The following is a 12861-nucleotide window of genomic DNA, read 5'->3' as shown; positions in this document are numbered from 1 at the left end:
TGCAGAGATGCTAGGCAGCTCCAGGTGACCTGGGGAGTGTTTGAGCAGATGGAATCCAGATCTGCTTTTGTTGGGGTGTCAGGAGTGATTCCACAGGAAATGTTTTTGATGACCCTCAAATGCATGGTGTGTTAGCCCCTCAAACCAGAGGAAGCTCCTTAGAGATACAGTGAAAGCCCCAGCCCATCTGGGCCCCTGTCTTACACTCCACCTGTGCCCTTAGACCATGTGTTACCTCTGCCCACCATGATGCCAGGCTACCAGGGTACAAACTGTGTGTCTGGCTCCAGACCAAGGGCATTCCTTGCATATTCTTACTTACTTCTCAGTATAACCCTCTAAAGTACATTGTTACATCCCATTTTATACGTGAGGATGCTGAGGCTTAAAGTCATGGAGTAACTCGTTCCCAATCACACAGCTATGAATGGCAGGGCAAGACTGGGACCCCGGCAGGTTGGCCCCAGGGCTCTCACCATGAAAGCCCACGCCCACACAGAGGGAAAGGCCACTGTGTGAGACTCCATGCTGCACGGTGAGTCTGAAGAGCTGCCATGTCAGTTCCTCCTCAGCATTGGAAAAGCCACAGTCTGTCTGCAGCCCCGTCAGAAAGTGAAGGTATTAATATCTGCCTGACCTCCTGATGGGCTTGTTGGGAGGCCAGGATGGAAAAGAGGAAAACGGTCCCATAAATACTCAGCATCATACAAAATTGTTCGTGTATTTGAAATTGTATTACTTTTATTGGGAGGGCGATGCAGTAGGGTGGCAGAAATGTAGGATTAGGATCTGGTATCTGGGGACTTTGAGAACAGCCTTGGTTTCCTTGCCTGTAAAACTGAGGAGATTGAAGAGATCATTTTTTTTTAGCTTTTTAAAATTATTTATTTATTTATTTATTTTATTTTTGGCTGTGTTGGGTCTTCGTTTCTGTGCGTGGGCTTTCTCTAGTTGCGGCGAGCGGGGGCCACTCTTCATCGCGGTACTCAGGCCTCCCACTGTCGCAGCCTGTCCCGTTGCGGAGCACAGTCTCCGGACGCGCAGGCCCAGCGGCCATGGCTCACGGGCCTAGTTGCTCCACGACATGTGGGATCTTCCCGGACCGGGGCACGAACCCGTGTCCCCTGCATCGGCAAGTGGACTCCCAACCACTGCGCCACCAGGGAAGCCCCCGAAGAGATCATTTTTAATGACTCTTTCAGTCCTCAAGTTTAGCCATGATGATGGTGATGATGAGAATGGGGATGATAGTGATGATGGTGGTGGCGATGTCAGACATCTGAGATCACCCGACCTCAGAATCATTTCCTGCCACCACTACTGGTGCCACCCATCGTTAACTTCCGGCCCCACTGTGTCAAAGGCACAAGGGGTGGGCTGGTGATGAGATGGAAAGGAGGACCTAGAAGGCCAGAGAGAAGGGACGATCTCAGATGTTAGAGGAGAGTGCCTCTCAGTGCCTGGTACATAGTAAGCCAGGAGCCCTGCACGCCTTGCCAACACCCCAACCCCCCATCTGTCCCGGGAAAGCTGAGATTTTTATTGGTATCTCTGCCTTACAGAATAAGGAAATCGAGGCTCAGACCGTTAGTCTTAAGTTGCCCGAGGCCACACAGTTGGTATGTGATAATATTGGGATTCCATCCCGGTTTGCTGGAACCCAAAGTCCATGCCCCTGACCACACGGGTCAGTCTGACTGTTGAGGCAACTCAGGTTCAGAGAATGTATGCGGCCAACCCAGGCCACACAGCTGCTGCTACGAAGTGGTCAGGCTGAGGCTCAGATTTTGTCTCGGCTTCTGATCCTGTCCTTGTTTGTCCTGCTGCTTTATGACCCTTCAGGGTAAGCAAACCAACGTAATGACACTCAGCAAGATCTGGCTGGGATCTGGGAGCGACCCTGAGACTAGCTGCGCCCCTCACCCTCGGCTCAAGCACCAGGGGGAGGGTCCATGTGCGTGGAGAGGAGGGACCCGAAGGAGGGGCAGGGCTTGCCGGACAGGCCAGCCCCTAGGCAGTCCTTCCCGAAGCATCTGTCCTCCCAGGAATGCATCCCAGGTTCAGGAGCGCCTACTGCCTCCAAAGATGTTCTGGGAGCTGTGGGTGGTCTGAGAGGAGTGGAGACACGGCTGCTGGGGGGGATGGGATGGAAAAGCAGAGCTGCTTGGTGGAAAGAGCCCTGCTTGGGGGGCCTGGGATCTTGGGGTCTAGTCTCCCACCACCCTGGACAACTACAGTCAGAGTGCTTAGTCTATCTGGGTCCAGTTTCCCTGTCTGTAAATTTAGGGGAACTGAATTGGAAAGAATTATGAGTTCCTAGGCAGGAAAAGGGGTGTGCTTATCTGAAAGGGTTTTTATTTTTAACTGCTGGGGAGCTGGTGATATATCTCCAGATGGTTGGATTTCCACCTTTCCTTCTCAGGGCCAGGAGGGTCTGCTTTCACGTCCCTTACTTTCTTTACAGTTTATAAATAGACCTGGCAAGAATCTGAAAACCACCCCACAGAGGAGGAATGGACCGTGATGATAAACACAGCAGAGCCAGGGACCCGAGTAGTCCGGAGAATTTATTTCTCACAACACCTTCTCTCCGTTTTCCCGAGGTGTCCCATGGCAACGGGGGGGAAGGGCTCATTCTTCCATCTTCTGGGGGAGAAAAAGAATTGTACACAGGAAATGAGTCAAACCAAAGGTGAGGCTGGGCACTGTCTTCAAGTGGGAGCAGCTGGAGCCTCAGGAAAATACTCAGGCGAGGCTTTATCTCCCTTCGCGCGTTGTAAAAACAAAGCAGTCGAGCTCCCGGAGTTGGGGTGAATCCCCCCCAAAGCAGAGGCTTCTGGGGCAGCGCCTCTTGCAACAGGGAGGGGCGGGGATGATAGGGTGGTCTGGCCCCTGGTCCCGCACTGCTCCTGTGAGCCTGGAACCACGGGGTCCAGGGTAAAGCAGTGACTTTTGTGGCTGCACGACCGGCAGCGGGGAAGGCGCACTGACAGGCACCCTCCAAACTCTGCTGGGTGCTGCCTGGTCCTGGGTCCTAGGACGTCTGGGGAGGAAGTCTGCTCTCCCCTGGCCCCCATGTCGCGGCTCTGGGCCCGCAGCTTGTTGACCTGGGACTTAGCGATGTCCGCCCGTTCCTCGGCCTCCTCCAGCCTGCGCTGGACCCTCCGGCACCTGGACAGCTGTGTGTTGGCCTGCTCCTCCTGAACGGAAGGTGGAGCGGGCAGGAGGCTGAGGAAGTCCCTCACTCTGGTGCTGAGGCCCCCGGTCCCTGGTGGCCTCTGGGGAGCTGCGGAACCAGGAGAGCTTGGGCCCCCACTTCCCTGGCGGCAGAGGAGGGAAAGCTGAACTCTGCAGCGGTGAAGACGATGCCCGTGGCGCCTGTGTGCACTGCCTGGTTACCTTGCGGGTCTGCTGCCCCCAGGATGCCTGCATATTCCCCTGCACCCCGCCTCTCTGCCATCCCCCCAACCCCGGAGCTCTTGGGAGGAAATCCAAGTGTCCCAAGGCATGTGGAGCTGTCAGACACCAAAGGGCCAGCCCCCCCCCCCCAACCCCGCCTGGGCCTGCTCCCCGCACTGTCTGCCTGCAGCCCGGGCATTGTACGGGTCTGAGAGCCATCCAAGCGTTTCTGATGAAGGTGGCCTCCCGGGGCCCCTCCAGCCTGGCCAGTCCTGCTGTGACTGTACTGATCCTCGCCCACCTTAACCAGTTCAGATCTGCTTCCCAGAGGTCAGGACAGAAGCACCAGGCTCTTGGGCGGGGAGTAAAAAGGACAGGGGAGAAGCCACACCCTCCGTCATTTATCTAGGCCAGACTCCCCCAGGTTTTGTTCCTCAGGACACTAGTCCTGTGGGAGGCTCTGCCTCCAATAAAAAGATGCCACGGTCCACTAAAGGGTGGGAGATGCTACAATCTAGAACGCCTTTTCCACTCTGGAGTCCATCCCGTATTACCTGCAAAATCTGAGAAATCCTGGAAGTAAAGCCACCCATTGTCCAACTTTGTGTAACCCAGAGTTTCCCAAACGATTTCTTTTCTGTAAAATACTTCCCCCTCCCCCCACCTGCTGCCCCAACTTCCTGCTATTAACATCCTCCAGACCTAGTGGCCCCAGAAGATATTTGGGAAATGTTGGTTTCAGCCCAAACTATTTCCTCACTGTTGGTTTCACCTGTTTGCTCAAGGGCAGATCAAAAAGGGTGAACTGGAGGGTGGGAGCTAGGGAGGCCAGGGAGGGATGGTAGAAGCCAGGGCCAGGGCTGAGATGGGCTGATGTGAATTAAGGCCAGGTGTTCAAGGTTAGCTCACAGGGCAGGGAATTCTGAGTAAGTTGGGGGTGGGTGGAGTCAGCCAGTGTGGGTGGGATTAAAGCCAGGTGTGCTGAGGCAGAGGGAAGGGATGGAGGGGCGGGGCCAGGACTAGTGAGGCAGGAGGCCCAGGGGAGGGGGAGGTGGGGCAGGTTTGCATAATGCAGACCGGGGAGGGAAAGGGCAGGCGTCCTGAGCTTGTGTTTATAGCCTGCAAATGAAAACTCAGGCCTCAGCTGCCGCGGGCGCTGTGAAACAGGGACGGACTCCTGCTCGGGGCCAGGGCGCCCCCCACCCCCCACTCCCCGGGACCGCCTACTCACGGCCTCCTCCGCCTGCTTCCTGGAAGCCTTCACTTTGGCCTGCAGCTTGTCCACCAGGTCCTGGAGCCTGAGTATGTTCTTGCGGCCCTCCTCGGCCTGCCAACACAGCGTCGGTGCCAGGGCCCCAGACCCCCTCCCCCGCTGCTTCTGCCGGGTCAGATCCAGGGGATGCAGGAGAGCCGTTGCCTACCTGGTAAGTCATTTCCTTGACCTTCCGTTCGTATCTGTGCGCGCCCTTCAGGGCCTGGGCTCCCCTCTTCTGCACAGCCTCTAGCCCGCTATGTGACTCCTGCTCCCGGAAGAGAGCACAGAGGTCAGGTCACGCCTCCCAGGCTTTTCTCACCCACTCACGTGCCGGTTGTTTTAGGGTAAACTCAAGATGCTCAACTTATATTTTGCGCAGATGACTCCTCCTAGGGCTCGGGAACACATGTGGTTCCCAAGGCCGCCACTAGTCCGTGCCGTGGCTTTGTGCAAGTGACAACGAGACGCCGTCTTTGGGCAGGAGCACCCCGGGTGCACGCACCTCGCCTAGTGGACCAGGCTTCGCAAAAAAGTGACGCCTCCCCTGGGGCCATGCAGCTCGGTGAGGGCTTCCTGATCAAGGAAGGTGGCAGGGGTCATGGAGAGAACCTGGGCCAGGTAGAGTCCAAGGTGTGTTTCAGCCCCCCGTCCAGCTGATCCATCCAAAGTAAGCCCGTTGTCATCACTGAGTATGAGTTTCCGTGTATTTAGAATGGTGATGATAATTCCTGCCCAAACTGCCTTGAATGTGGGGATCAGATGAGACAAAGTCTGTGGAACTATTTTTTGATGATAAAGCACTACACAGGTATTGTTGATTTCATAGCTGTGTCTGCCTTTCCTGAAGTGAGGGGGCAGGACAGCCACTGAGAGTGCAGGTCACCACCTGGGGCCCGATTCCTCAATCCAGAGAGAGCCCAGTGGTGGAGGTGGCAGCCAGTCCCTGGGCATCCCAGTAGCCACAGAGAGGGCGGCTCTGGGCCTGCAGACCCACTGGATCAACCTTGAAATCTACCAGTGGAACAGGCAGCTCTGGGCACTGTTCCAGAGAAGACCCCACCCACCGGCCCCGGGAAGCTGTCTTCCATCAGCTTCCCTGGGAATTCTCTCTAGGCCTCTGTAAGGTTCATGGAGCTAAGATAACTGGGCAGCTGGGGATTGGAGGACAGTCAAGGTGCCTCACCACGACAGAGGGGAGGTTGGAGGAGGGTTCCCGGCCAACCCAGGAATCAGAGTATCAAAGAGGGTGGCATGGGATCTAATTCCTCCGTCCAGGGAGGGGTCCGTGTGAAGGACAAGCCCAAGTTTGTTTTAATAGAAGAGGACTGGGAATAATTAAAAATAAGCATTTAAAGGATTCTGGGGGGGAGCTCTGACTTCCCTGGTGTTTACTTTTGTTACTCATGTGTCTGCAGCCTTGTAGTTTTTAGCCAAAAAATTGTTTCACGTTTAAAGTGTACAAGTGCTGGTGACCACATCCTTGGGAGGCTGGCATGAAGAATGTGTTCGGGTCTTTCCTGCTGGGAGAAGTTGTTTCCCTCTCTTCTCCTCCCCTTCATCCTCTTTCCCTCTTTCATGCCCCTTCTCTGGGGGACAGCAGAGACAGTTTAACATCCTCTTCCTCCGAGCCCTTCTCCAAACTGCAAATGGGTAATGCAGCCTGTTTAGAAAAACAAATAAAACAAACCATCCAGGGTCTAACGGGAAAAGCAAGGGGTATAGGAAACAAAGGGAACCACCAGCAAAGAAACTAAAAACTAAAAAATACGCTCCCAGGTAAAGAAAAATCAGGACTGTCCTGTGTGTGGATCGCACTTTGCTGGCGAGTTAGCCCGGGGGAAACGCCAATCACCCTGCATTTAGGATGGAGTTGAGGAAGGCAGCAGAATTGCAAGTTGTGTTTCGACATCAGGAAATTTGGGAAGGGAATGAGATCCCGGAATGGGAGGGCAAGGGAGACTGCGTATCTTATGTAGGATGGGCCATTGTTTATCAAAGTGGAGCCTGGTCCAAAATGTAAATTGCACCAAAATGTGTAATCTTATGATTGTAAGGTATGTTTCCCCTTCCATTTATGTAGATCTGAATCTGTATAAAAACAGAATGTGAACATTTGAAATGTCATTATATTGTAGGTATCGAGGGATACGCGTTCAAAAGTGGGTTTGTGTGCGTCTTGGGGCGTAGGGACCGGAGAGGGAGAAGTAGGGGGGACATTTGGCTCACAGGGAGTTTCACAAGTGGTCCTCAAACTGAACCTACAGTCGACTCAGTGCCCAATTCCCCGCCACCTAAGTTTCTGGACTGTGGTTCTACCAGAGGCGGCTGAACTGGTGTCCCTCTGGGAGTGAGAGTCCTCTCCCGCCACTCTACCCGCGCCTCCAGCTTCTGGATCTGCTTCTTCCCGCCCTTCAGGGCCAGCTGCTCAGCCTCGTCCAGGCGGTGCTGCAGGTCCTTCACCGTCTGCTCCAGGTTCTTCTTCATCCGCCCCAGGTGGGCGCTGGTGTCCTGCCCCTTCTTCAGCTCCTCGGCCATCATGGCCGCCTGGTTAAGTCCACAAGAGCATCAGTGGGCCACCCACCCCTCCTATGCGGGCACACAGAGGATGCTGTGAGGCTGGTACTAGGCATGCTGATGCTTTCCTCCTTCCCGCAGCCGCCGCTGATTCTGCATGGCTCCCCTCCCGCTTGGCCTCTGCTGAGGCTCCATCTCCTTCCGTCTCTCCAGGAAGCCACCACTGACTGAATGCAGGGGTGAGGAGAGGAAACCTACTTGCAGGTCCCGGCTTAGAAGCCCCTTTCTCATCTCCAGACAGCATCTCTGATAAGAAAGAATGGAGCTCACATCCGTGATGGCCTTCCTGGCCTTCTCCTCTGCATTTTTGGACTCCTGGATAGAGTTCTCCACCTCTGCCTGGCATTGGGCTATGTCAGCTTCCAGTTTTTTCTTGCTATTTATCAGGCACGTGTTCTACAAGAAAAATTAGATAAGAGGTTCGGGCTACATTTGGACACGTACAACGATTGGAAGGGAGAGGGTTGGGTGGGGAAAGAAGTCAATCTCGAGAACGTTCCATTTCTTATTTTTCACACAGGTGAAAAAAATTAAAAAGACGCTTTCATTTTTGATAGGACAGCTATCCCAAAACAGGCCCGAGAATTGTACAGAAAAGAACTGAGTAAATGATAAATGTGGACATTCAAATGTTTGAGGAAGGATGGATTATTTAGTTAAACGTGCTGGAACAAGGAAATGGTTGACATAACTGTGAAATGAAAAATAATTCTCATGATCAAAACATTGTACATAGAGTTGTTAGGATGATGACAAACGAGAAAACATTTGCAGTGTGCACTACTGAAAAAATATTTCCTTCCTTAATATGTAAAAAAGACAAATCATTAAGAAAAAAGGGCAAAAGTGAAAATAGCTAAGACACACCAGAAGAAATACAAGTAGCCAACAAATACGACAAAATGTTCTACCTCATTAGTAATCAAAGAAACAAGAATTTTAAAAATGAGGCATTTTCAACCATAAAATTGGTGAAGATTAAAAAAATAATAGCTAAGCACCCTCACATATTTTCCCCATGGGAATAAAAATTGGGACAACTTTGTTTAAAGACCAGTTTACAACATATCATAAATGTCTTTGCTGTTTTGACCATGAATATATACTTCCAGGAATATTAAGGAAATAGTAATCATGGATATATGTGAAAATTTAGTTATGAAGAAGTTTGTCATACAATCTTCTAATCATAAAAATTTTTATTGGGAACAGTCTAAAAATATCCAACCGTAGAAGACTGATTAAATAAAAGTGTCATAATACACAACTAAAATGGACTGCTTTTCTGCCATTAAAAAACTGTATCGTAGAAAACTATTTTAAAATATAGAAATATGGGCTTCCCTGGTGGCGCAGTGGTTGAGAGTCCGCCTGCCGATGCGGGAGACACGGGTTCGTGCCCCGGTCCGGGAAGATCCCACATGCCGCGGAGCGGCTGGGCCCGTGAGCCATGGCCGCTGAGCCTGCGCGTCCGGAGCCTGTGCTCCACAACGGGAGAGGCCACAGCAGTGAGAGGCCCGCGTACCGCAAAACAAAAAACAAAAACAAAAAAACCCCTAAAATATAGAAATATGTTCACAACACGTTGTTAAATGAAAAAAAGTTGCAAAAGGATTGATCACGTTTACAAAAAATATCATATTTATGTATAGAAACAAGAGCCTAGAATAAGAGATCCCAAAATGCTAACAATATGGTTGGTATTTTTCTATTTTTTTGGCTAATTCAAAAAATAGTTTTTAAAGCAAGGAATTTTGGGGGAATTCCCTGGCGGTCCAGTGATTAGGGCTTTGTGTTTCCACCGCGCAGGGTGCGGGTTCGATCCCTGGTTGGGGAACTAAGATCCCGTATGCCATGTGGCATGGTCCAAAAAAGTAAAAAATGAAACAAGGAATTCTTCAACTTTCCTAAAAGTAATTATTTCAAAAGACAATCCTAATTTTCTAAGCTTGCAGCTTATATGTTACTGCCTCTGTGAAGCCTTTTCCAGCCCTTTTATGCAATAATTCGTCATTCCTTGCTCCGATTTCCCCATGATCTTTTATCTTCAGATAAAAGAAAGCTTAGCAATCTGTCCATCTAGAGACAAAGTTATTCCAAGAACTAGGCCTAATGAAAGTTTGTCTTGACCACTAGCCTGGAAGGAGTGGTGGGAACTCCTTTCCATCAAGCCTGGGTCCTGCCTGCCTCCAGGGTGGACCCTGGGTGGAGTGAGGATGGACACACCTGGGAGTGAAGGAGCTGCACGCGGTCGCTGGCCTCCAGCAGCCCCTGCTCTGACAGCCTACGGGTCCGCTCCGTCTGCTCCAGGGCCACCTTGCTCTCCTCCGGCTCCTCCAGCAAGAGGCCATTCCTGCGCTCCACGATGGCCGGCTGCCCCTTGAGGTCCTCATTGCCCCTCAGGGAATCATCCAGATGCAGCTGGGAGTCCTTCATGAGAAACCAGGGGTGAGACCCGAGCCCAGGGCAGGCTGAGGTCCCGCCAGGTCCTCCAGGGGCCGTGCGCTCACCTTGAGCTGGCTCCGGACTGAGCACGGTGTTTCTGGGTCTCTGCCACCTGGCGGCTGGAGTGGCGCAGCTGAATCTCCATCTCACTGAGGTCCCCCTCCATCTTCCTCTTCAGCCTCAGAGCATCATTCCGGCTCCGGATCTCAGCATCCAGCACGCTCTGCATGGCCTCTGTTGCCCGCTGGCTGTTTCTTTTCAGCTGCTCGATTTCTCCGTCCTTCTCAGTGATCTCAGGCTCAGATTTCACCTGGTTCAACTCTAGGGGACACGCAAAATCTTGCTCTCTTCGTGCTCCAAGGAACCCTGATAAAAGTCAAGGAGTGCTTGGGATTGCCGGGGGCAGCCACCTTCTTGAATGAGGTTTTTCATCCCCATTATAAGATGGGTATTATTAGACTCATTTTACAAATAAATAGAACAGTACTCAAAAAGGTCAAACAGTTTGCTTCCAAGTTGTTACTAGTAATGAAACTAGAACTGAAGCTTTGTTGTTAACAATCTTATGTCTTGAGGAGGACAGAGCATCGTTTTCAATTAGTAAAAATTTTGATTACTGTGTCTTTTTAAATAGTGACCATAAGTCAGGAGCCAACCTCTTCTCAAAAAAGACAGAGAAAGACAGAGGAATTGCTCTCCTGTTACCCTGCATAGTGCAGATTTCCCTAGAACGTCTTAAGATCTCAAAGTAAGTACTTTGATCTCAAAGTAAGTTGAATTAACTTTAACGAAAAATAAAATTCCTTTTGGAGGGACTGTCACAAAAGTAAAGAGACAGCGCAAAGCCCCAAACCCCTCACTGGCCACAACTGATGATTACATCAGGATACTGCACTCTTTGGACCACACAGAATTCCCAACAGCCAAAGATGACTGTGTATAACTCTCTGTTTAAACTAAGGCATTCTGAGCTGGCTCTCAGGATGTTTGGTGATTGAGTTCTTGCTTTCTGAGAGGAAGACGTTGAGGACATAATGAACAAGTTTATTTATTCAGTAGGAGAAATATGATGGACTAGAGGACACCCAGGAGAGGAAGCAGCAGAGAGCAGCTGGTCCCCCCCCCAGGGCGGGGGTGGGGCTGGATTCTTCCCATTGGAGCCCCAGTGCCTCCCGCAGGAAGGGCCCCTGGGGGTGGTCTAGTCCCCTTCCTCAGTGCCCCGCCCTCCTTCACATCCCAGACACTTGCCTCCACCTCTTCTAGGGCAGCCTGGAGGTCTGACTTTTCTTTCCACTTGCTTCTTGGTCTTCTCCACTTGCTGAAGATTCGTGCTCATTTCCGCAATCTGCACGGTTAAGTCGGAAATCTCTTCTGCAAAGGACAGGCCTGATTTAGGCTGTTTTCACAGGCTCTGTCTGATAGCACAGGCATTTGCCAGGGAATTTGGGGATTGGTGATTCATTCATGACATTCATGTAGGAGAGAACAAGTACAGTGAAACCTTTCGGGGAAGGTGTGGACAAGACACAGGTGTGTGGCCTCACCTGCAGATGCATGGGGAGGAGCAACAGAACACCTGTATGACCCTGAACCTTCACACAGGACACAGAATGGGCACAGAGAGGACCGGGGGAGAAAACTGGAGAAAACACATCGAATCATGGTCTCGGAAACAGAAGGGGCTTTAGGGGGCACTGGATCTGGTCTAGTTTTATAGGTCAGCAGTCTGAGATCCTAAGGGATCTAGTGACAGGGTCAAGGACACAAAGCCATGTAGAGACAGAATCCATGGAAGATGTGTTCTGTAGAAGAGCAGGGAGCTTAGCAGCCCAGGGAGCCCTCAGTTCTCAAGAGCAAGGCTTGGCTGTGAGTATGCCTCACATCGGGGGAGTTTGGGTCTCAGGGTAAACTGAGTAGATGTGAGGATTTTGTGGGGCAACAGGAAGGAGGATGCTATGGCCAAATGGGGGAGGGGTGGCCAGAAGAGAAGGGGGACTGTCACACACCTGTTGGGGGGAGAGAGCTGGGAACTGTCACACCCCTGTGATGGGGAGAGAGCTGGGGGCTGTCACACCCCTGTGATGGGGAGAGAGCTGGGTACTGTTACATACCTGTGATGGGGAGAGAGCTGGGGGCTGTCACACACCTGTTGGGGGGAGAGAGCTGGGGGCTGTCACACACCTGTTGGGGGGAGAGAGCTGGGGGCTGTCACCTGTGATGGGGAGAGAGCTGGGGGCTGTCACACCCCTGTGATGGGGAGAGAGCTGGGGGCTGTCACACACCTGTTGGGGGGAGAGAGCTGGGGGCTGTCACACACCTGTTGGGGGGAGAGAGCTGGGGGCTGTCACCTGTGATGGGGAGAGAGCTGGGGACTGTCACACCCCTGTGATGGGGAGAGCTCACCTTGCAGAATTTTGTTCTCCGGTCTCAGTGTCTCTAGCTGACCCACCACCTGCTCGTAGGCATTGAGCATCTTGAAGATTTCAGTACTAAGTGACCCGGACTCTTTCTGAGCAGCTTCCAACTCAGCTTGGCTCTCATTCAATTTTTGTTTCCACTCTGTGAGGACCTAGGAGGTGACAGAGGGACACGTGAGAAGCCGAAAGGGCCAGGGACTTGGATGAGTCATGTCAACAAGGGCCGTCAGCAATGACAAGGTTGGACCCTTCTATCCTTAGGGACCAAAGAAACAGGGTGAGCCCCAAACTCAGGGGTTCCAAACTCTGATATCACTACAGAGATCTGCTGTATTCTTGAAAGATACGTTGATCTCAAAGTAAGTTGAATTAACTTTAACGAAAAATAAAATTCATTTTGGAGGGACTGCCGCAAAAGTAAAGAGACAGCGCAAAGCCCCAAACCCTCCACACTGGGAGTTGATGCTCGAGGGCCTCCCTGAAGGTGTGCATCTCACACATCTCTTGCATTGTGGCTGCCGTCAAGCGGTGGGGAAGGGCCTCATCGAAGTTCCTCCGCTTCTTGTCCAGGCAGGCGCAGGCGGTGTTGGCCTGCTCCAAATCCAGCATCAGGTCGTCCACGTCTCCCTGGAGCCTCTGCTTGGTTTTCTCCAAGGAAGCACACTCGGAGCTCACAGCCTCTGTGTTTTCCTCTGCTTCCTGGAGCCTCTGGGCCAGTTTTTTCCTGAGAGAACCAGGTTTGTTGTTGTTGACAAAGGTGGACCATTTCAG

General features: G+C 51.9%; 2 protein-coding genes across 5 annotated transcripts in view; one reads left to right on the top strand and one right to left on the bottom strand.

Annotated features, from left to right (window-relative positions):
• Window positions 1-12861, top strand: part of LOC307177111 (uncharacterized protein) — a 319987-nt gene that overhangs the window by 53549 nt on the left and 253577 nt on the right. For 3 of the 4 annotated variants that reach the window (XM_079903908.1, XM_079903913.1, XM_079903906.1), the window contains exon 1: window positions 4501-4823. The exons of the other annotated variant lie outside the window; for it this stretch is intronic. The gene's annotated coding sequence lies outside the window, so the exon portion shown is untranslated. Of the gene's footprint in view, window positions 1-4500; window positions 4824-12861 lie in introns of those variants that run through there. 4 annotated transcript variants of the gene reach the window in all.
• Window positions 2712-12861, bottom strand: part of LOC307177384 (myosin-13-like) — a gene marked incomplete at both ends in the record, with an annotated part of 43088 nt that continues 32938 nt past the window's right edge. The window contains 13 exon segments of the mRNA XM_079904490.1: window positions 2712-3200; window positions 4631-4726; window positions 4821-4919; window positions 7028-7198; window positions 7499-7624; window positions 9455-9658; window positions 9739-9761; window positions 9764-10000; window positions 10003-10039; window positions 10922-10961; window positions 10963-11044; window positions 12077-12242; window positions 12631-12814. Coding sequence (XP_079760616.1) covers window positions 2712-3200; window positions 4631-4726; window positions 4821-4919; window positions 7028-7198; window positions 7499-7624; window positions 9455-9658; window positions 9739-9761; window positions 9764-10000; window positions 10003-10039; window positions 10922-10961; window positions 10963-11044; window positions 12077-12242; window positions 12631-12814 — 1954 coding nt within the window.

This window comes from Stenella coeruleoalba (genome assembly GCF_951394435.1).
Source record: "Stenella coeruleoalba genome assembly, chromosome: 19".
NCBI lineage: Eukaryota > Metazoa > Chordata > Mammalia > Artiodactyla > Delphinidae > Stenella > Stenella coeruleoalba.
This window is presented reverse-complemented; position numbering and strand designations above follow the sequence as displayed.